This window comes from Mchenga conophoros, linkage group LG12, assembly GCF_057382185.1.
Source record: "Mchenga conophoros isolate Kocher_MC1m ecotype Shallow Benthic linkage group LG12, M_conophoros_male_GT1.1, whole genome shotgun sequence".
Taxonomy (NCBI): Eukaryota; Metazoa; Chordata; class Actinopteri; order Cichliformes; family Cichlidae; genus Mchenga; species Mchenga conophoros.
The window spans coordinates 1,782,769-1,807,171 of record NC_140537.1 but is presented as its reverse complement, the minus strand read 5'-3'; the positions used below and the strand labels follow the sequence as shown (position 1 = coordinate 1,807,171).

Genomic DNA, 24,403 nt, shown 5'->3' with positions numbered 1-24,403 from the left:
CAAAGTAAGCAAATGTTAATGCGCCTTCCAAGGAAGGGGCACCAATATTCTGATAAACAGCAGAGAAATGTCCAGCAGTGGCAGGAGAATATCTGCTACTGCTCACAAAGAATAGCCCTAAATAAAACACAGTGGCCCAGCATGGAGCCCTGAATTATTATTTCAGTCTGGTACCATGTAATGAAATGTATCTGTAGTGTGTATCTGCCATCGCTCATGTCCTTTGAGACGATACTGCACACCAGCAGTCAGTACTAACAAAAACCGTGCTTCTTGTTCAGTGGCACGTTTACCTGTAGTTCGAACATGTGTAACGTGATTATTAGCAACCTACCCACCTGCTTCAACTTGCAGTTTCTCACCGTTTACCAAAATTAACTGACTGTGCAACAAATTCTCTTCCACTGTACTTCAAGTGTTCTGCATTTTACATTTGCATGTGGAAACTCAGCAGAATCCGCAGTCTGAAACCTTTGGTGAAGAAATCAGACACTAGCCGTTCACCCAGCTGTCCAGGTCGTGGTAGACTTTCCTGGCTGGTAAACTGGGATACCTGACACAGATCTGACACAGCCTTTCTCTCCAGTCACTGTAGGTTTTAATTCGGTAGGTGTTGTGCCACTCCAAGTATTTCTCATAGGCCTGCCTGTCTGCAGACAAAACCTTCAGATATGTTGCCAGATCAGCTGGGCTATTGAAATCAGCTACATGGATAAAGGAATGTGGGGGGGTCATGGCTTCGTAGGTGGCCTTGTTGGGGCCGAGAACCACTGGTACAGCCCCTGCTTGAAAAGCGTTCCTCCAGAGTTTCTCACTGATGTAGTCTTTTTTCTCAGAGTTCTCAAAAGAAAGGTAGAACAGACAGTTTGAAATGGTGGGCAAAAGCTTCTTGTCTGGCAAGGGTTTCTTGTTCCACCTGCCATACACCTCTATGGGGATATGCTTCTTTAGTCTTTGATAAAAAGCAGCCCGAGTCTGTTGAGGCTTGTATTTGCTGACCACCCAGCTGGCAAAGCAGGAGCGATTTGGAGCAGCTGGAAAACTTAGATTATCACCTCCCAGCATTGTTTGCCCATAAGGAATGGATATGTCTGCATCACGCCTGTAGCTCATCGTCCAGTTAAAGAGGCCGTTGAAATGTGTGAGGTTCACATTATTGACAGGAGGTTCCAAGGACATCCACACCCAGTGCTGAGACGTAGGTCGATCCAGGTGTAGGGGCACAGATGAAAGACCTCTGCTCAGCTCATAGTGGTGGAACACAACCACATCGGCAGCAGAGAAGTCAGCTCTGTCATCAGTGAGTAAACAACGGCTGATGTTATACATCTTGAGGCATTTGTTCCCGTCCAGACTGTAGGAGCGGCCAAACGGCCAGTGCCACACCAGAATCCTGATGTCTCCATGAGCACCGTTGGGGTAACTCTGCAGCTCGCGGTGGGTCAAGAAGCTGTTGTAGAACAGCAGTGAGAGAAAAATGACGACATGCAAGGTGAGAATAAAGCAGGCCCTGGGACCAGATGTTGTCATGGCTGCTGGGTGTATTCCAGGTCAAAAGGCCACCGATCAATGGTATGGAACACTAAAAGGGAAGGAAGGGTAGATCAGAAATATTACTTTCACACACTCTCATCAGTGCAGGAACTGCACATGGGCAAGATGTAATCAACCAAGACAGAAACTGTGGCAGGCATGTAGCAACAGTTTCATTTTATTTTATTTTAGATCTAATATGGAAAATTGCTGTTCGTACATGACACCTGTTCAATTCAATTTTATTTATATAGCACCAAATCACAACAAAATTCGCCTCAACGCGCTTCATAGATACAGAGAAAACCCAACAATCATATGACCCCCTATGAGCAGCACTTTGGCGACAGTGGGAAGGAAAAACTCCCTTTTAACAGGAAGAAACCTCCAGCAGAACCAGGCTCAGGGAGGGGCGGGGCCATCTGCTGTGATTGGTTGGGGTGAGAGAAGGAAGACAGGATAAAGACATGCTGTGGAAGAGAGACAGAGGTTAATAACAGATATGATTCAATGCAGCAGCCTACACCTATTGCAGCATAACTAAGGGAGGATTCAGGGTCACCTGGTCCAACCCTAACTATCAGTGTTGGGGAGTAACGGAATACATGTGCCGCCGTTACGTATTTAAAATACAAAATATGAGTAACTGTATTCCGTTACAGTTACCGTTTAAAAAGGTGGTATTCAGAATACAGTTACTTTGTTGAAATAAATGGATTACACTGCGGTACTTTCCTGTTTCATTTTGTCGCGGGTCAGGACTGTTTGGTTTTGTTTGACAGCTACGTGCTGTTGTTCCAGGCGGCAGCGTTACGGTTGCCATGGTTACAGGGCGACGTTCTCTCTCTCTCTCTGCGACTGTGTGTTTCCTGGGTGAGAGAGCGCCTTTTCGTTGTTGTTGTTGTTGTGCTAAGCTAACAGGCAGAATGCTACAAGCATAGCTCTAAAGAATGTAGCATCATGGGCAGTGTAGTCCGTGCTGCAGGGAGAATTGACTGCCATACACGTTATGGGTCTGTGAGCGCGAGGAGGGAGAAAAAGGGGAGTGGAAAGGTAGGAGTTGTCATCGACGAAAAACGGGAGCTGGAAGCATGTAAATATAATAATAACCACTGCAGCCAAGAAGAGTGCCTGACGAGCCCAGTTGTAAGTAAGCTATTAAGACTCGACTGTACACCGTGTTCCTGTTTTCCTCCGAAAACAATAAGTTCCGTTGGAGCCTTTCAACGCCTCTCTCTGTCTCTCGTAAGAAAAGTTGACCCACACAACAAAGTAAAGCTATTTCTGGGCTACGAGCCGACAGGGACCCCGCCGTATTAGTCAGAGGTCCCTTTACTACAGTTCGGAGTCGCGGACCTTCAGTAACAGTAATAAATCACACAGCAATAGTACATTCATGTAGTTGTAAAAAGCATGATAATATATTAAGTAATCCAAAGTATTCAGAATACGTTACTGTCATTGAGTAACGTAACGGAATACGTTACAGAATACATTTTGGGGCATGTATTCTGTATTCTGTAATGGAATACATTTTAAAAGTAACCTTCCCAACACTGCTAACTATATGCTTTAGCAAAAAGGAAAGTTTGAAGCCTAATCTTGAAAGTAGAGATAGTGTCTGTCTCCTGAATCCAAACTGGAAGCTGGTTCCACAGAAGAGGGGCCTGAAAACTGAAGGCTCTGCCTCCCATTCTACTTTTAAATACTCTAGGAACAACAAGTAGGCCTGCAGAGCGAGAGCGAAGTGCTCTAATAGGGTGATATGGTACTACAAGGTCATTAAGATAAGATGGGGCCTGATTATTTAAGACCTTGTATGTGAGGAGCAGGATTTTGAATTCTGGATTTAACAGGAAGCCAAAACAGGAGAAATCTGCTCTCTCTTTCTAGTCCCTGTCAGGACTCTTGCTGCAGCATTTTGGATCAGCTGAAGGCTTTTCAGGGAGTTTTTAGGACTTCCTGATAATAATGAATTACAGTCGTCCAGCCTGGAAGTAATAAATGCATAGTTTAATAGTTTAATAGTTTAATTATTTATATAGCACATTTAATTACAACAGGAGCGTTGACCAAAGTGCTGTACAAGAATACAACATACATAATAAAACAACTTAGAGTATTAAAAGCAAACACCAACTATGAATTAACAAATAACTCTCATGCTGTATTAAAAGCCAGTAAATAAAAATGCATGAACTAGTTTTTCAGCATCACTCTGAGACAGGATATTTCTAACTTTAGAGATGTTGCGCAAATGGAAGAAAGCAGTCTTACATATTTGTTTAATATGTGCATTGAAGGACATGTCCTGGTCAAAAATGACTCCAAGGTTCCTCACAGCGTTACTGGAGGCCAAGGTAATGCCATCCAGAGTAAGAATCTGGTTAGATACCATATTTCTAAGCTTTTCAGGGGCAGAGCTGGGTGTCATCAGCATAGCAGTGTAAATGTATGCTATGTCTTCTAATGATGCTGCCTAAGGGAAGCATGTATAATGTAAACAGAATTGGTCCTAGCACTGAACCCTGTGGAACTCCATAATTAACCTCAGTGTGTGAAGAGGACTCTCCATTTACATGCACAAACTGGAGTCTATTAGATAGATATGATACAAACCACTGCAGTGCAGTACCTGTAATACCTACAGCATGTTCTAATCGCTCTAATAGGATATTATGGTCGACAGTATCGAACGCTGCACCTGTGTGTACACAACCCCTGTCATCGTTCTGCTCCTGCAGTATGTTCATTACACACACTGGAGCTGCTACAGAAATGTTTAGGTTTCATTTTTTTAAATGCCAGCATTTCTTTTAATAATAATCAAATATTCATCGAATAATTAAAACGTCAAGGTAATTATTTCTGACTATATTTCATTCCTTTTCTGATCACTTTCATATATTTGTTAAACAGCAGTCTACTGAAATGAAAGTGGCACAGTGACAGCTGGGAACACCACAAACATGCGTCTAAGAACAGAACAGTTTCAAGAGAGAGAAAAAGTAAACCCTTTTTCCCCATTTTTCATGCATCTGAACACACAAACAGCCACATTTCATGATTATAATAAGCAAAGACAGTCTAGCAGCTGAAAACAAATCAAAACAAGTTTGTGCTGCTTACCTGGGTACCATACCAAGCAGTCTGCAGCTGGTGAAGCTTTTTCCTGCTCAATCTAAAGAACATAAAGGAAACCCTGCCTATGCCAAATCCTGTGACTCATTTCTTGCCTCACACACAGAGTGTGGGCGATGGGTGTGGCTGTTAATCTGCATGATTAATTGATCAGCCATCAGCAGAAACAAACACTATCATTTATCATGAAGTAATTTCAGATGAACACATGAGGGCAGAGCTGATGATTTATTGTATTAACATTCACCTGACTCTCAGTGTGGTGTGTTTACGCTCGCACTCAGCTGGTTTTAGAGTTACCACAGACATCTGCCACCAATACCACCCAGTTTTACACTCATTTAGTTATTTCTTAAATCACTCATGCATTCTGTTTTGCAGAACTAGCACAGCCACCAGTGGAGTCAAAAACATTTCCATTGCTGATTTTCGATTCGTAAACCACAAGCTGGTCTTCCTGTTCCTGTTCCCGTATCTCTGCAGAGAAAAGGGGCATTGGGTTACACCGCTCAATGAATGTGCCAACCACAATGTAACCGTTTCAGCCTTTTAGTGTGGCCTCCCATCAGTGCCTCTGCAGCCTCAGCTTTGACTTACACATTTAAAATTGTTTATGAAGTTGTAGTTATCAGAACCTGGTAGACTGTGCAAAAACTTCCCACAGAAGCCCAGTATTCCTGTTCAGTGATACTTTTGATCAGCTTAATTCTCTAACCCTTGCCTTGAAATGCTCGTTTTCTCTTGCTGTCACCCAAGATTCACCTTAATGCTCATATCTGCTCATGCTAAGTGATGCACAGTGTTGGGAGGTGTACATACCAAGCTCTAAATGTATTGTGTACTTTGAGTGCTGATGTGAGGCACTGTATAGGAGGCAAACAACAGGGTCCCACTGATATCATAAAGGTGTCTGAAAGCTGTATGAAACAATAACTGTTTGGATTAATTTTAGAGCTGTGCTAATAGTATAGAAGTTGTAATTCTACATTCATATTTTATTTCAAATACACTAAGGCACCAGTTGAAAAATAAACCAGTTGAAAAAACAAAAAGTCAACCAGACACCATTTTTGCGACCCATTTTTCAAATCACCTTGGGAGAGGGTGAGGCATGTTTCTCATGCACATGGTAAAGACCAGAGAGTCATTAGTGAATTAGTGTGGCGGAGTGAATCAAGGGTATTGGGATGGTTTTTGAAGTTTCTTTTCAAGTTTTCTTGCTAAATTAAACAACAATGCAGACTGGTTTTGTTCTTTAGAGGAAAAATAACGGTTGCACAGGCATTCAAACGAGTCTCGCCTTGTTGTCTAATATATATATATATATATATATGTCTAAAATATATATGTCAAGGCCACTGAGGAAAGCAAAACTCAAAGACAGGGCTCCTAACTAAAAGTTTAACAGGAAAAACGCATGGTGCAAAGAGGAATAGTGATCCAGAGGTCCAGATAGGAAGGGAATCCACACATCTGGAATCCAAACAACACTCTCAAACTCAGGGCAACATCTCTGCACACCCAAGGAAGGAATCCAGAGGAATCTGTGCAGAGAAAAACACAGTAAGTTGTACTGTGAGTGCTCAGGTAGTATAGAAAAGCACTGTCTCGCTACAAGCAATTAAAGCACAAGAACTACAAACAGAGTATGTTGATATATTTTCTCTTTAACACATGTTAGAGTTAATTGGCTGAATGAGATCTGTTAAAAGTTTCACAGTCCTTTATTCACACATTGCCTTTTTCAGGCTGACACTGCCCACTAGCTCACAATGTTCCGCTCTGGGCTCCTTTCCTCTGCAGGTCCCACCATGTGACTCAAATAGGGGAGCCATGACCTGCAGATGATCCCCTCACACTTGCCCCTGAACCCACTACACCTTGCAGTTGAGCCATAAACCACACCCACCACACCTCTTATTTTGGAATTCATTTGAGAAAGAAACCAAAAGCAAATAGTAACTCACACACACACACACACACACACACACACACACACACACACACACACACACACACACACACACACACACACACATATCAATATATAACCCCAACCCAAGAAAAAAGAAAAAGAACAATAAGCACATAAATAATCTAAACTTTTTAAAGAAAGAAAGGGTCAATGAACACAGGATTAACAAAAAAATGCGAGGGCAAGGAATAGGCTTACTTTATGAGATTATGTGGAGTTATAATAAACTAAAATACATCACTTGGACTAGAACTTGGAGCCACTGTGTTAAAGGGAGCACCGCTGGACTTCCAGAAGAAGATCAGGTGTCATCTTGCCAAACTTTATGAAAATGCTAAGACCTGCAGCTGATTAATAGAGAATCAGTCGTGTTCTACTGTGAGACCAAAGACAGCAAAGTGGGATGACTGTGTCAGGTGTTGAGAAAATATTTTGGAAATTGTGTCATGATAATGTTCCCAAAACTTGTAAGCAAGGAAATAGTGGTAAAGCATATGAGTGGTTGGAATGTAAAATCTGACATTTATTGCAGTGGTCAATGACACTGGTAAACCTTTTTTGATAGGTGAAAACCTTGACTTGTGCAAGAGTGAACTGAGTGCATATGAAGGCATTGAAAGACAAGAGCTGCCTTGTACCAGTCATGGCTGAGTCATGCAGATTTAACCTTAGATGTTGAGGAATAAATAACAGGAAGGAGTCTGCCGTGCACATTAGAAGCAAATGACTTTTGATGCACATCAGAGCAAAGGAGTTTTCTCCACATCTGCTTAGGGGCTATAGCAGGTAACATGGGAAACAGGGATCTTGCACCGTCTGTAATCTGAAAGTAACAGAAGAGGTAGGTGGGCAGTGGGGAGAACTTGAAGGATAAAACAGTGAAGTTGCAAAACACACCATCTTCATAAAGATCCTTAAAAGATTTCACACCAAACAGTAAAGGATGAGCCTAATTCCTAATGTTCATCTTCACAACATTGATTCTGCTTATTAGTGAGAGCGGGAGACTTGCCCATCTTTGGAAGTCCTGCTTCATTTTGGAAATAGCAGCCAAATAATTTGGAGAAAAGTGAGGGTAGCGTCATGGTAACGAATCCCCTAAATCTGACTGTTGTAACCTCAAGGCCTTAAACTGAATTTTTGGAGAGTTGATAGGATTGCTGGGGTTTAGTTGTTTGGATCAGGGACATATAGGAGTAGATAATCTGCACAAAGAGATTTAAATTTGGTGCCAGAAGGGAAATCCCAGCAAAAGAGAGGGATTTTTGCCAGTGGTACCACAGCAAAGCAAAAGCTAATGGGGATAACCTTGTTTAGTGCCCCAGGAGTTTAAAAGATTAGTGTGTAGTTTGTAGACATGCAGGCCAGTGGGGGTGTGTATAGAAGACATACCTCATTGCCAGACCTGGCCCACATCTGGTTGACATACACTCTGTCATGACACCAGTCAGTCAGAAGTGCATGCTTGATGCCAGACCTGTTTTCTATGAGCCTGGGCCACATAAACCAAACCATAATCGAGTCAAATATGGCATGCCAGCACATAGACAGTGGCATCAGTGCCAGCCCTGGCCCATATCTGGATGACATATGTCTTATCATGCCAGAAGTCAACCAGCAGTGACGGCTTGATACCAGATCCAGGCCAGACCTGCTTGCTATGTGGGAGTTGTGCATTGGTCGAGTAAATTAGATGAAGGACAGCTAACAATCCGCTGATCTAATGTGGCAATGTGAGTAAATAATCTTTTAAATTAAGCTTTTATTCAGATGGGCAAAGAAGGAAATGATCACCTCACAGAGATGGGCCTTTAATCATTCCCAGCACGGAGTATGAAAATGGCTTTTTCTCTGTTTGATTCATTGTGACAAAGGCATTTTGAAAATACAAGTTTGGTGAAGTTGTCATTGAGCAACAGCAGTGGATTGCAGCTCCATGGGGAGGGAACGAGGTTGTGGATGGGATGAGACTTGTGTGTGATATTCAGGAGCGCCAGGTCTGTCCAGCATCCTCCCCCCGCAATCTGATCCACCATCAGGTGGTGATCAGTTGCTCAACCCGCAGATTGAGACACAGGCATTTGAGCCTCTTAATGCGTGTTTTGTTTGGGTTTCCACCAGCGTGGAATTACCAAAAATAGAGAGAGCATAGCCTAATATATGAAACAGGAAAAGACCGCCGTGCAATCCATGTATTTCAACAAAGTAACTGTATTCTGAATGCCACCCTTTTAAACGCTAACTGTAACAGAATACAGTTACTCATATTTTGTATTTTTTTTCTTTTTGTGTGTCCTGTCTGGCACTGTAGCAATCAGAATTTTTGTCTGAAGGCCAAGAAAAATGCCCAACAGATTTGCTTTCCCAAGTGGGCCTTTTGCTATACTGGTCCACTTATTGTCATAGTTTATTTGATCTTTATTTGTTATTTTTATTCTAAGTTATTGTAATCAGGCCAGACTGGACTCGGGGACGGGAAAGAAAAACAAGAAGAAAAGTTCAGAAGAAAGTTAACAGAAGGAGAGGGGAAGAAAACGGAGGAAAGAGATGGAGAGAAAAGACAATGAAAATCTGCTTTTTTTCCCTCTTTTTCTTTTCCTGGATCACCTGTTGAGAAAGAAAGAAAACAAGCAGAAGAGAACAAGAGTAATAGAATAAACAACATCACAATGATATATGGGAATATGACAGTAAATACTAAATATTAAACATTATTGTGCAGCACATAAGATCAACAGAACACAGTGTGCTTTGAGGTAGGAGCCAAAAAGGGTGTAGTTTGTGGGTGTGATCACCCGTGTGTACACCTGTGAGCATGGACGCGCTTGTTTTTAAAAGGTTCCTTCATGCAATGATCTGCTAGAGGGTGTGGGGGGGCCACAGCCCCGTCCTCCAGGGCATGAAGCAGGTATGGAGGAGATCCAGGCTCCAGACATCCAGAGGCCCCCAGAACACAAGAGACCAAGGAAGACCAACAGAGGGGCAGCCGCGCCACTGTCCCAGAAAGAGCTGAGGAGAGTCCCAGATGAGGGCTCACTCAGCAGCCGCGGAGCAGAAGCCAGGGGGAGTTGCAGTGACGCCCCCGTGAGCTCCACCGGCAGCCAGCTGTGCCTGAGTGACCGAGCCCCAGGCCGAGAGGCCGGGGGCACCCCACCTCCGAAGTGGGTCCAGGCCACGATTTTTCTAAAACCTATAAACAATAAAAACAAAGACAGATTTAGCCACAGTATTACACCAAGGCCTACCAGAAGATCATATGTCCAGTGCAGATGTCACACAACCTATTGCCACTCGTGTGAGCGTAAGTCTCTAGTTTACAGTTAGCATGTCCTCCAGAACCTAATCCCGAGTTCAAACACAGGGCCAGGAGCCAGTAAGGGAGACAGTCATCCAGAGAGCATAGACTCAGACCTGGTCCAAGACCATTGCAGGACTGCAGCAACCACAAGAAACAACAAGAATTTCCCCGTTACAGCAACAAAGCAATCCATCTGTCACAGGCAGGAACAGTCTTTCATTCAAATGCAGCATTCAAGGTTTTTGTAAGAATGCCATCTTCAGCTGTAACAAATGCAGATCTTGGAAGCAGAAGAATTAGTGTAACCCAAATGTGACAGAGCCAAGAGATGATGGAAAATTGCTAATAGCGCTTGTGGCCTCTTTCAGCAGTCTTCAGTCTTCAGCTGTGAAACTGCAATAAACCAATAGAACTGTAGCAAAGCTGCAACTTCAAGTTCATTTTGCTGGCTGGTGCAAGAACATGTAGGTGTCGGCAGGGAACAGGTGAGAATGGAGGAAGATGAAACCCCAACCTGATGTCACCTACATTGCAGACTTTGTTTTTCACTCCAACATGTCCATGGGTGGTGAAAGACGGTTTGACTTTCAGTGACAGGATATAAAAAGAAGGGAATCTGCTTTGTGCAGATAAAGTGTTTCTCTGTTCTTTAAACTGTGAATGGAAAGTAGAAATAAACAGATACTGACTTGCAAACCAAGGTTATGCATTTTGCTGCCTGACAAACTCCCCTGCTGGCCTCTACCACTCATCCCTCCCCAGATTTCTGGAAACTCAAAGGTCAGCTTGCCATCCTGCTTTTTGCAACTGCTCAAAGTCAGACCTCTTGTTTCCTCCACTCTGACTCTCTCTGACACTCACCCAGAAACATCCTCCCATCTGGGACCTTGGATCTTAGCCGTGTCTAAGTAAGCAACCACTTCTGTCAGTTAATAGACTCACCTTGACTCTCTGTTGCAGTGGGCTCCACTCTTTGCACTTGTTGCCTATTGTGTCTGCTTTTGAGTCCCAACTTTGTGCTGGTCGTTCCAGCCTTGACAATTTTCACTTTTGTATAGCACTGAAACAGCTACTTCCCTGTCTGAAGTCACGACTGTACAGTGTCAAAGCTTTTACTTTGTTTTTAGAAGAAATTGTGGAACCTTGAGGTAACTGTTGTTATGATATGGTGCTGTATAAATAAAGCTGAATTGAGTCAGATAACTCCTATTTCAAATAGGGGTTTAATATCTGCACATACAAATGAGCTTATTTATTTTAAAGTCATGTTTTTACACTTTGAAGGACAGCATGTGGCAGTATGCACCGAGATCTGTAGCAACAGGGAGCCATTTCTGGGCTGTGTCTACTGTGCTATGAATCTCAGTGTTTAACACAAACTCATTCAGTGGCAATGCCCAGCATATAGGATTTTATTTCTCTATTTACACAATATCAACATTAATAACGATTCTGGAAACTCATGCTGACAAACTTAGTTGTGCTTAGCTTATAGCTAACTAGCTGTAACCCAAAGGTTGGCGGTCTAAGCTAGCATTACAGTCAGTGAAAATGTGTAACGAAGAAAAAATGAGCTTCACGTCACCAAATATAGTCCCTGTGTCATTTTACCTCATTTTAGTAAATTTAGTTTGAAGTGTAAACATATTTACCTCTGTTTTCCTTCTCTGTAGAAACTGCAGAAATAGTTTCCAGTCCATTTTTACTAAGAAATATGTTAATTACTCAATCTGGGCAGCCTTCCTGTACTCATTTGTTGCCCCTGGATGCCAAACTCCTGGTGACTTTTTTCATTTAGAAATACTATATTTTTTTCTCTCCTCAGTACCAAGATGCACAGGTATACGAGTATCATGCAGCAAACCTATAAAGGCTTGGAGGTAAGCACCTAAATGACACCAATATATCAGGTATTGTTGTACCCCAGTTGCTTTGCACGCAACAAACACTTCACCTTGAAATAGAAAACCCAGACTTGAATATTAAAGTAGTAACACTTTTCATGATTTACAGGAACCCCAAATAACGTTTTCAGGGGAAGAAACGTTTCGTCACGGGCAGATCTAGAGGGGCGGCATGTGCAACCCCAAAATGAACTCTTGCCACCACTGGGGCCTTCCTAGGTTTGCATGTGAGAGTGTTGTTTATTAGGTATTAATAGTATTTACACTTTGAGGCCAGATACAGCTATCAGTGAATATATTGCATATTTATCCCCCCCGAGCACATTTTGGGGGGATATTCACCATGGGGATTTCAGATTACACACAGGTGGTCGGTTGTTACACTCTGGAAATGGAATGAAGGTGAGTGTTATTAACCCTCACGCTGCACCTCCAAATCACATGACTGATTTAAGCTAACACAGCAACAAGCTGCAGCCACTATTTCAGTGTGTTGAAAGCATACATCAGTTTTTACATTTTAATACCAGGCCACTAAATCTAGAGTTATGATTAAAGTATATATATAAGCCATCCTTTTTTCTGAACACTATTATCACGTTTAGTGTGAAATGGTTAGAAAAAAAAGGACTGCCATCTCTTTCCTATTGGTGGAAAAATGTACCGTATCGACCAATAACAAATAAAGGCAACACGTGGGATTTGGTTGTGTAGGAAGGTCGCCGGTTCGATCCCCCAGCTCTCTGTCCTGGTCGTTGTGTCCTTGGGCAAGACACTTTACCCTAGACAGAAGTGAGGCTGCCATATCGCACCATTGGCGCCTCTGGGGTACTGGTGGCCACTGGTGTTGGTCCTCTGGTGGCCACTGGTGTTGGCCAGAGGGGCCGATAGCACGATATGGCAGCCTCGCCTCTGTCAGTCTGCCCCAGGGCAGCTGTGGTTTGCCTCCACCAGTGTGTGAATGTGAGAGTGAATGAATAGTGGAATTGTAAAGCACTTTGGGTGCCTAGAAGAGTGCCATATAAATGCAATCCATTATTATTATCTTATTGTGACACCTGATTGTTCTCTCATTTTAGTTATAGTGTTATTTTTAAATAATAAATATAATAAATTCTCTGCTTAGGCTGCTGCCCCCACGACCCGGCCCCGGATAAAGTGGAAGAAGATGGATGGATGTTATTTTTAAGTGGTCGTACAAAAACACCCGCCAGATGCATTGGCTCCATTTTTAGACAAATAGTTGTTCATAACTTTATTGTTTACAAAACTGGTGTCAAATTTGTGTCACACATAGTTTTCAAAATGTACAATTTATATTTGCATTTCAAGTTATAAAAAATCACGCACGAAACATGTCTGTGGTTTTTACAGTAAGACAAATATAACTCCTGGTAGGATTTTATGTTTTTGTGTGATTTCAGATCTGTTGTGTTACTACAGTACGGCAGTGAAAAACTATCTGTAAATTCAGACACGTGAGGTTGTGCTGAAAAGAATGATACCAAGCAAGGCAAGGAAGAAAAATGAAATGAAACAATTTGAAGGTGAAATACAAATGTAAACTCAAATGGACGGTTATATTTCACTATACTTTGGACCTCAGAGGGTCCATCCATTCGCTTCCGCTTATCCTTTTCAGGGTCGCGGGGGGCGCTGGAGCCTATCCCAGCTGTCATAGGGCGAGAGGCAGGGTACACCCTGGACAGGTCGCCAGTCTGTCGCAGGTCCAACACACAGGGACAGACAACCATTCACACTCACATTCACTCGCACATTCACACCTAGTGACAATTTAGATTAATCAATTAACCTATCCCCACAAGCTGCATGTCTTTGGACGGTGACGGTCACCTCAGAGGGTGAAGACAACAAATCAGATTCAGTAAAAAAACTCGATGTTACAGTCCCTGGTAAAGCATTGCTTTAGATGGAGAGACTCTTGAGGGACGGCTGTTATGAGGAAACTTTACCAGCAGCACACATCGTTGTGTGCCTCATCTTTCGGTCTTTTACCCAGGCTGATCTGCCATTCTTTCTTCCTTGGTTAGGTTTAGGGATTAGAGATCTGATCTAGATTATGTTATTATGATTTGGACACATTGTCAGTTGTGGACCTTGGATTCATCGGGTGTTTCGGCCATTATCACTAGACACCCTCATCCAAGGAGGCCCTGCCAGCAGCAGTGGGGAGGAAAGACCTGCGAAATCTCTCCGTCCCACACCGTGGGTGCCGCAGTCTCCCACTGAAGGAGCTGCTCAGTGCTGTCACAGTCTGCTGCATGGGGTGGGAGATGTTGTCCATCAGGGATGACAGCTTAGCCGCCGTTCTCCTGTCACTCACCACCTCCACTGGGTCCAGAGGGCATCCTAGAACAGAGCTGGCCCTTCGGATCACCCTGTTCAGTCTCTTCCTGTCCCCAGCAGAGATGCTGCCGCCCCAGCAGACCACGCCATAAAAGATAGCAGAAGCCACAACAGAGTCATAGAATTTCTTCAGGAGTGGGCCCTCCACTCCAAAGCCTTTGTAATAATGTTGTGATGCTGCACTGGGCTCACGGCCATGACAACATACACATATAGAGATTTTGGCTTCTGAACAGTTTTCCAGCCCCTTGAAATAAGAAGTTTTTAACTTTTTAAAAACCTTTTCAGTCAATAAAAATGCAGATGTGTTTGAAGTCTTTTCAGTGCTACAAACACACAGATTTGGACAAACAGTGAGAAAGAAGTGTGCAGAAACTGAGCAACAGTTTCCCTCTGATTAAGTCTTCTTCTGGCCGAGCAAGCTGTCATGTCTGCAATTTGTTTCTATGACTTTGTCCTGAAGGGATGTTTTAAAAGACGCAGGATTTTTACTGGCTCGTTCCTTTTAATGGAGTCAAACTGTAAAAGGACTATTTTAATTGCAGTTAGTAAATAATTTCAAATTTAATGATTTTGGATATTAGTTTAATTGTGTTAATGTGGAAAGTGGACTAATACGTGTGTGTGTGTGTGTGTGTGTGTGTGTGTGTGTGTGTGTGTGTGTGTGTGTGTGTGTGTGTGTGTGTCAGAGGTGGGACCAAGTCATTGTTTTGCAAGTCTCAAGTAAGTCTCAAGTCTTTATCCTCAAGTCTCAAGTCAAGTCTCAAGTCAAGTCTCAAGTAATGTCAGGCAAGTCAGAGTCGAGTCTCAAGTCACTGGTGTAAAAGTCCGAGTCAAGTCACAAGTCTGAAACTTTGAATTTCAAGTCCTTTCGAGTCTTTAAAAAAAAAAAACGAAAAAAGAATGTTGCAGTTATGCTAAATGTAAATATTAGACCATGTAATTTTAAAATCTGTGTTTTTCTCAACACATGACAAAATAGTGAACTTAGAAAATATACACAAATTGTGAAATTGCACCTCTTTAAAATGCAGCTCAATTAAACCTAGCTCCAAGGATAATTTTCACCGACAGTTCTGAGATAAGCTGCATGTTATTCTTGGATGCGGTTGTAGGACCGGCTTTAAAATCGTATGACAAAAATATCATACACATTAAAAAAAACTGTATCACCAACGTAGCCTGGACAACATTTGCTAGTTAGATGAAGTCAGCTGTCTCATCTTAGCATATTTATATGCATATTTATAATTATACGGTTCTTGGAGTGAGTGCATACACTCATGAAGTTTAGTAACTTCCGGTCACTGCAACAAGCCCAGGTACAGTTTACCGACGGATGGGTGCAGGACCTTGAAATGCACCGTGTAGAACGAAAGACCATCGTACGTATCATAAGTTTACCAGTCTCACAAATCGTCGTCATAAATACACATTCGTTAACCGTTTATTAATAGGACCTTGGAGCTCAACGGTAATTAATTAGTAGTGGAAATAATTTCTGGTAGCATCACAGAAATGTAGCAGTGACAATAATACTGTATGCTGTAATCGTACTGGACAATTAGTGATACAAAAAACCTGTTTTATCCTGTGAATAAAAGTATATGTTTTTGTCAATGTACCATAATAACAGAAGCGAAACGCAATATTGTGTCAGGACAATTCACTATTTATGCACAATAAATAAAGGAGCATAGCGCGACAATTTCTGTTCAGCGCCAGACTTGCTTGTAACCTATATCACCAATTATGTTATGAAAATGACGTATTAAGTACTAAAAAACACTGACCTTCGTGTAAATGCTTGGAGCAGACTAACCTGTGAGCTGGAGTGTTCTGGGACGTTATATTTGATCTTTGAATGGCTGCAATCCAGGCCATCCGTCGCGTCTTTGTTACTTCGGAAACATGGCTTGAACAATTTCTCTTCAACGACGTAATCCGATAACAACCGATCTCTTTACCCGTCGGCTTCCCGTGGCTGTCATGCGACCGGCTATTGCAGTTAATGATACAACAGCTTCTTGACATTTTTGTGTTTCTTTTTATCGCTGTGTGACTGATTTCAATTGAAAGCCTGCGTGCGCTAGTACCGCTTGCCACGAGTTCCCAGAATCCTTTGCGGTTCTACCCGTGAATGACGTCACATTTTCAATCTCTATATAATATGCATGTTAAATTTTATATTTGGGGTAAAATATCAAGTCTTTTCAAGTAAACCGGTTCAAGTCCAATTCAAGTCCCAAGTCATTGGTGTAAAAGTCCAAGTCAAGTCACAAGTCTTACAACATTTTTTCAAGTCAAGTCTAAAGTCATAAAATTAATGACTCGAGTCTGACTCGAGTCCAAGTCATGTGACTCGAGTCCACACCTCTGGTGTGTGTGTGTGTGTGTGTGTGTGTGTGTGTGTGTGTGTGTGTGTGTGTGTGTGAGAGAAACATCACTTTATAAAATTGACTTCAGTTTTCATTTTCATTTAAATAAATTCCATAAATCTGATTTTGGAATAAAAATGTAAAATAATGACAAAAACCAGTTACATGTTCCACATTTAAAGAACTACCTAAAGCGTAACTGCTGCATCTTCTTCTTCTTGTTCTTGTTCTTATTATTATTATTAGTATTATTATTATTGTTGCCTAAGAAGAAAGTAAAATTTTTTGTTTGCTTTTTTTTTGGTCCTGTTTGTGTGTGTTTGCGTCATCATTATGTCAGCGCACAATAGCTCAAAGCGTTTTGAGCAGAGGCGGAGCCAGACGTTTTTTAATTAAGCAGCTAGGCAGAACAAAATCAGGGCTGTATCAAGACACAGGGACTAAACCCCAATTCAACCAGACCCAGAACTGATCCGGAATTAAAACAGGACTACAACAGTTCAAAATCAGGTCTACTTGGGACTTAACCAAGACAGAACCAGAATCAGAACTAGATGATAGCAGCACTAAAAATCATCATAGACCTGCACTACACTTATTTTTTTAATTCTACCAAAGTCCAATATTTAGATTGAGAAAAGTTTATATAATTATTTAGTCTTGTTGTGCAAACAAGCTGCAGAACTTAATAAATATAGAATTTGAAAAGTAACAAACCTAAAAAGAAACACTAGGTACCAGATACATGAGGACCTGTGATACGGTGATACTTGTGGTAAACAACCATGTGACTAACATGTGTGTCTCACCTGCTCTTGTTCATCTCTGTTCTGTCCTCATTCTCCATCTCCCTCTCTCTCCCTCTTTGTGCTGACAATCATCAAATATACAGTTGAAACCGCATATTTACTCTTCAGATAAAAACACCTTTTTTAATTGTAAGATCAAATTAGACTAAATGTTTATTTTTTTTAGGTTGATAAATATAAAAACATATTTGTTAACTTTAAGAGTAAAGAGAGAAACTGTCTGTATTTCTTAATTGCAAATGGCACCAAATTGTATTCAAACTGAGCCACACTTATGGAGCTCCACAGTTCTCTTCCTGATGTTTTGTTGACATCTCTTGATGTTCCCATGTCACAGAAACAGGCTCTGTGTTTTGTCTTATATGCATCCACAGCTGTGCCACCAGTTTACTCACATGGACTCTACGGACCAATCAGAAGCTTCTTCAGCTCAGGATGGAATCGTCTGCAGTTTTCTTATTAATTAACATTAAACTTAGTGTATATGTACTCCTAAATTTGATGAAAGTGATAAAAAATAGAAGCTCTGTCTCTCTTTATTCTGACATTTAACTAATTCAAAAGATATTTCAATATGTGCAGAGGAGGCTACCCCCCCCCCTGTCCCCTTCTGGCTGCCTCTGCCTCAATTTTATCCCACAACTTAGACATTCACATTATTCACACTCTCATTACACATACATATAGGATCTTGGGGGTGGGCACAATCACGGAGTCCAAATCACCATCAGGGTGTATACCTCACCCCTGACGTCGTTGCCCACCTCTCAATTTTAAATACACTTAGTCATTGAGGGCTAGCAGGAGGGACCATGCGCTTACCTGCTGCTCCTTGGCAGGTAGCTCCATGCCCTCCTGGGTTTTAATTGCACCTTAGAACACATATGCATCAACACTACAATGAGCGGGTGGAGGGAGGTTTGGAGTCTTCTCCCACCCCCATTCTCTGCGGCCTGCTGGAGCGGGGGGGCTAGTAGGAGGAGTTGGCCGTCCGACTGCGGTCTGGGGTGTGGGGCCTCCCTGCTGCTGCGGAGTCGGGGTGGTCTGCCTCTCCCCACCGCAGGGAAAAGGGTAACACCACCTGGGTCTGGGTGCAATTCCCCCCTCCAGGGGCAAGGGTACCTAGACCCGGTTTGTAGAGTACGCTTGGGGAGTGTGATTGTGTGTACAGCGCCTCTTTATGTCTGTCTCCACGTTGGTTGAGTGTGGAGTGAGTGCATATGAGAGCATGAGGGTGGGAATGGATGTTTGTGTCTGTGTGTGCCTGTATGTCTGTGTCTATATGTCAGGTTGGGTATCAGACGCCACCTCTCTGGGGACACCTCAGGCCCTCCAAGGTTTGGAGGCCTATCTCCACCCACCACCACTTCCCCTGCCGGTGGCGGACTCCCTCAGGTGTCGGTGTGTTGGTGGTTCTTTGTGTCTGGGGGTGGGCGTCCGGGTACACACCGGCTCACTCCTTGGCGGCCGCTTGTCGGGGCCTGGGGCCTGGGGCTCGCTCGGGCCCCTTTGGAGGTGGGGTGCCCCCGGCCTCTCGGCCTAGGGCTCGGTCACTCAGGCGCAGCTGGGGGCCGGCGGAGCTCACGGGCGCGTCACTGCAACCCCCCCTGGCTTCTGCTCCGCGGCTGCTGAGTGAGCCCTCATCTGGGACTCTCCTCAGCTCTTACTGGAACAGTGGCGCGGCTGCCCCTCTGTTGGTCTTCCATGGTCTCTTGTGTTCTGGGGGCCTCTGGATGTCTGGAGTTTTGATCTCCTCCATACCCGCTTCACACCCTGGAGGATGGGGCTGTGGCCCCCCCACACTCCCTAGCAGATCATTACATGGAGAAACCTTTGGAATGCAAGCATGCTGATCCACACAGGTATGCACACATGGGTATTCACAGACGCGGACTAAAGCTTTCTTGGCTGCTGCCTCAAAGCACACTGTGCGCTGTCTATCTTGTGTGCTGCACAATATCGTTTATTACTTAGTAAATACTGATATCTATGACTAGCTAGTTTATTGTGATGGTGCTTTGTTTTCTCTATTATTATGTTGCTCTTTGTTGTTTGCTGTCTCCTCTGTTTGTTTGTTTGTTTGTTTGTTTGTTTTTTCTCCATACAGGTGACCCAGGAGTTTTTTTTTTTTTTTTTTGTCTCTCTTCCCCCCCCTTCTCACCGTCTCTTCTCCCCTCGGGTTTTCTTTCTTTCTCTCCCCCTCTCTCTCTCATTCATTCCCCCTGTCCTATTTATTAAAAAAAAAAAAAAAAAAAAAAAAAAAAAATGACAAAGGATGAACTGAAGCTCTGCCATCACGTAATGTCGCATACTGCTGTTTCTGATGTCATTTAAAAAAAAAAAAAAAAAAAAAAGATATTTCAATATTTATCTAAAACAAAAGTTTACTCTAAATTGATGTTGTACAGTAAAAATGTTTTATGTTTTCTCCCTAAAGTGTAAATATCTGGTTACAAATGTGAATATCCTGCTGTGTACTGAAATCCCTCGTTTTGCATAGAAATATACTGAACAACATACAAAGCATAATATATAAAATAACATTTACCTGAGTTTTTTCTTTGAAAGAAGCTCCTTATGTCCATTCTTGTATATCAGTGCATTACTGAAACCGATTTATTTAGCCGTGGAGGGAAACAACTGAAAATATGAAATAAACACATGTAAGCTGAGACTCTCTAAAGAAACAGCTTTGTTGTTGTTCGGCTTTTCATTTCGCCGTTTGTTGATTCACTTGAAGAGCGAGTAACGTAATATTGGTCAAGTGATCAGTTTGATATCAATCTTTCGTGATTCACCGTCATATTTACATTATTTGTACAGTACGAATGATTTGCTTTGGTACCTGGTCGAACTTCAGTTCTCCTCTGTCTGCCTGGCTGCGTTTCTCCAACAGCGCACTCGCAGGCAGCAGCTGCCCCGCCCCCCGCTTAGTGTCTGAGCTCGGATCATACCAATATCAGGGGGGATTCACGCACAGTCGTAAATTCCCACAGTGTGCACTACGTGCTTCGAATACTGTGTGCACTTTTTGTTTTATACAGTTGTCAGCCAGGCATCTAACTATGAAAAAATTACACTCCAAAAGACCCCGGGCTTCTGACAAAACAACCCGGGCTTAAGCCCAGTAAGACACCCCCCCCCCCCCCCCCCCCCCCCCCCGCTCCGCCCCTGGTTTTGAGTTATTTTTGATAAAACTTTGAGGACATATAGAGATGGGTGATGTCAACCATCCACTAACATCTGGCTTATGTCCACAGAGGTCTTCAGGGTCTTTTACTTAGAAACAGATATGTTAGAAGTGTGTATGGATGTAGAAAGAACCGTGTCCTGTGTCAGGCTACTTAAAACTACATGTGTCATTGTTTGTATTGCCAACATACAGGAATATGTAGGGAATGATAAATTGGGATTTGAAATAGCACATAACTTTATTATAACTTTGTTATGTACGTTACAGTAACAGGTTATAATTGTTTAAATACATAACTATTTCACATGTTTACTTAATATTTAATAATAAACAATGAAATGAATGCTACACATGTTCTACAGGGTGGGCCATTTATATGGATACAGCGTAATAACATGGGGATGGTTGGTGATATTAAAGTCCTGTTTGTGGCACATTAGTATATGTGAGGGGGCAAACTCCTCAAGATGGGTGGTGACCATGGTGGCCATTTAGAAGTCGGCCATCTTGGATACTTTATTGTCATCTCTGCTACATACAGTCCAGGATATAGAGAGACGAGACGATGAGGCTCCAGTTACAGCAGTGCAAGTAACCAAACAATAAATATAAGAGTAAGAAAATAAATATAAACTTTAGGACTCGGGGTAAAGGATCAATAACAATTTAACATTTATAATTTACAGTTTGCTGATTTAAAGTCTCACACAAGCCGTCGAAAGGGGAGGGGCCAGCTGCTTCCAAATAGAGCACATTTCATTCATAATGATGTAAATCCAAGCCCATTATCTATTCATGATTTGAGTCCTGGGTTGTGGGAAATCCCAGAAATGCACCCTACACAAAGTGATTCTGTGAACTAAGGTGTAGGTGTGTTAGGTTAAGTTGTGGTGATCCTCGAGTTGGGGGATTTGTGTTCATACTGGAGTGCAAAATTAAAACCAATGGAAGACGGACAAGAAACGTTCAAAGCCATCAGCTGCTCAGTTTAGAAAAAAGAGAAAAGAAGAGGAGGAGAAACGAGCAAAAGATGCAGGTAAGCAGATGTGTGATTGGATAATGGCAGGTCATCCTGAAACAATCAGAATCAGAACACTTTATTAATCCCTAAGAAAATAATGTGGGTAGAGTTGCTCCAAGAAGAAATGGTAAAAATAGCAACAGTAACAGACTAAACTCCAAGCAACACATTATGTTACAGGTTTTAATATCAATTAGTCATTGTCAGTTGTTGATTTCTCTCTCGAATTATGATGGCTGTTTGGTAGCTGTTTGCATACTATGCATACTCTCTCTCTCTTCATGTGTGTGTGTTTCTCTGGTGAAATTCAGTGTGGTTCCGACAACAGTTTTATGTTAATGTACAATCCTTAATGTGTTTTGTGTGTGTGTGCGTGTGTGTGTGTGTGTGTGTGTGGGTGGGTGGGGGGGGGGGGGGGGGGGGGGCGCCAGAGGGAGTGTTCGCCCGGGGCGCCAAACAGGCTAGGACCGCCACTGGTCAGAGGACAGATAAAAGGTTCGTCCAGTAAAGAGGATCTATTCACAACTTCTGTAGAGGGAAACAAGTGTAATCCTCACATTTTGACTTTTTAATCCAAATAGATTTTACTACTTTCTTTTCGTAATGTGGCTCTAATGCTCCACCGTCCAAATCTGAGTCAAGAGGCTTTTGTTTTGAAAGGTCTATCGGAAGTCTGTGGTTTGGAGCTTGCCAGGCTGCTCCCAAACTGCTTTCCTGTTCCAACTCCAGCAGTTGCATGATAAAGCAAGACTGTGAAGTGTTTACAGAGGATGACACTCAGTCCCGTCACGCATTTTGCCGCCGCTCTCGGATAAATGCTCATTTTTCCTTCCGCCTGCGCTAAAATAATAATAATAATATTGTTATTGGCTGAATCGGATCCAGGATGCCCAGAAACGGGATAGAAATCCCCTTGTTTTCTAAATCCAGCGTGACGTCACCGCCGTTATGCTGATTTGTTACATTTAGGACACCGTGAAGTAAAAGTGAGAAGGAAAATGGGATTCCTGCACCAACTCCATCTTCTGCTGTGGAAGAACATATCTCTGAAGAGGAGGGGGCCGGTAAGTGTGGCTGTGTTCTGCCCCGCTGCTGCATTGCCCACAGATGATATTTGGACTAATTCTACCTCCGCCCGCTTCGGTCTGCATATGTTCCCATCAGGCATTAGGATAATACCGCAGCGTGAGAGTGGCTGGGTGTTGCTGAGCAGGAACGTGTACTGTGCGTGTGTCCGTGCTGGCGAACAGGTTGCTTCGACATAAACAACTGTATGAATTGTGAGCAGGCCTATGCAGCGTCTGTGAGCCATGTTGGCGTGGCCTGATCACGATTATGATTGTGATCATATTCAACAGCTGTTGTAGTATTTTAGAAATATTACAACATGTTTGATGTCAGCCTGAGAACGTAGGCTGTAACATGTTGTTGTCATTGCGGAGCTACTTCAGCACCACCCAATGAAACATAGATTTGATATGAACTTTTCTCACATTAAGATTTATGGCAACAGGAATATTGTGAAGCTTAATTTTGACTGCAGTGTTCAGGTAATTCATATATGCTGTGTGTGACATAATGGTGATGAAATCATTCTGCTCGAGCAGGGACAGGTATTTCAGCTTCTTGTTCGTGGAGTCAAACTCTGGAGTTGCTTTTGCAGTATGCTTTGGGTCGTTGATCATCACCAAATCACAACAGCAGTTCCCTGAAGTGCACTTGCACTCAGACAATCCCTTCTGAGTAAGTACTTGGCAATGAAAGACAAACTGGGACAGAACCAGGGTTAGGGAGGGCCCAGGACCGTACTCTACTCTTTATCAGTTATATCATGTATACACACCTGTAACCCAGTTCCACTGGCGGCCATACCTGTCCCTGTCATAATAACGCATCCATCGTGTTTGACAGATAATGGGGTTTGCTTTGGATAATAAGCTGTTCCATTATTTCTGGCCTTTTTGTCATCATTCAGGTACAAACTAATCTTGGCTCCATCGGTCCAAAGCTTTCCTGTGATAAATGTGCTGGTTATTACAAAGCTTTTCAACTTGAGCACTCAAACCACTTGGAGTACAACACTGTGTTATGAAACCTTCTGTATTTACATTTTTACACTTGATAATGATACTCCCACCTCCTTCATGTGAGGGCAGGGATAGCTCAGTAGGTAGAGTGGTGTCCCCATGATCGGAAGGTCGGGGGTTCGATTCCTCTGAACAGCTACCCTGAGGTACCCCTGAGCAAGGTACCGTCCCTACACACTGCTCCCCGGGCGCCCAATGGCTGCCCACTGCTTCACTGAGTGAATGGGTTAAATGCAGAGAGGGATTTTCCCCACGGGGACCAATAAAGTACACTTTCTTTCTTTCAGAGTGTTCTTGACTAGGACAGTGTGTTTTGAAGGGGTTTACCATGGAAACATTTTTGCAGTTGTCCACTATATTTGTCTCACATGGTCTTTTTGGTGTTGCTGGAAGACACCAACAAAATGTAGCCGTGTCACTGATAGGTCTGAAGGGAAGCGGGCCTCGCCTGGCCACAGAACTGCTTGATCAGTCGGTAGTTTTCTTTTTCTTTCTCTTTAAACGTAGCCGAGGCACCACGCGGCAAAAACTCACAATCTTACGATTATATTTGGCTTATTTCTAGTCAAAATAATCTCATGACACTTAAAATTAAAATTCCAAACAGCACAAATTCTATTCAAAGCAAAAAATAAAGAACTGCCAGGAAATATTCAGAGTATGTTTTTTTTGAAAGAAGGAAGTTATAATTTAAGGG

General features: G+C 42.7%; 2 protein-coding genes across 2 annotated transcripts in view; one reads left to right on the top strand and one right to left on the bottom strand.

Moving 5' to 3' along the window:
* Window positions 1-212: 212 nt before the first annotated feature.
* On the bottom strand, window positions 213-1,530 carry LOC146561853 (alpha-(1,3)-fucosyltransferase 7). Its single transcript, XM_085293060.1, has one exon. The coding sequence runs from the start codon at window positions 1,528-1,530 to the stop codon at window positions 493-495; it is 1,038 nt and encodes a 345-aa protein (XP_085149186.1). The 3' UTR covers window positions 213-492.
* A 20,788-nt stretch (window positions 1,531-22,318) lies between these two features.
* Window positions 22,319-24,403, top strand: part of abca2 (ATP-binding cassette, sub-family A (ABC1), member 2) — a 114,530-nt gene continuing 112,445 nt past the window's right edge. Inside the window, exon 1 of the mRNA XM_085293258.1 lies at window positions 22,319-22,683. Within this exon, the coding sequence (XP_085149384.1) occupies window positions 22,618-22,683 (66 nt within the window). The 5' untranslated portion in view covers window positions 22,319-22,617. The remainder of the gene's footprint in view (window positions 22,684-24,403) is intronic.

Excerpts from the sequence above, each read along its gene's own strand:
- LOC146561853 (XM_085293060.1), bottom strand. The coding sequence starts at position 1,530 with ATGACAACATCTGGTCCCAGGGCCTGCTTTATTCTCACCTTGCATGTC.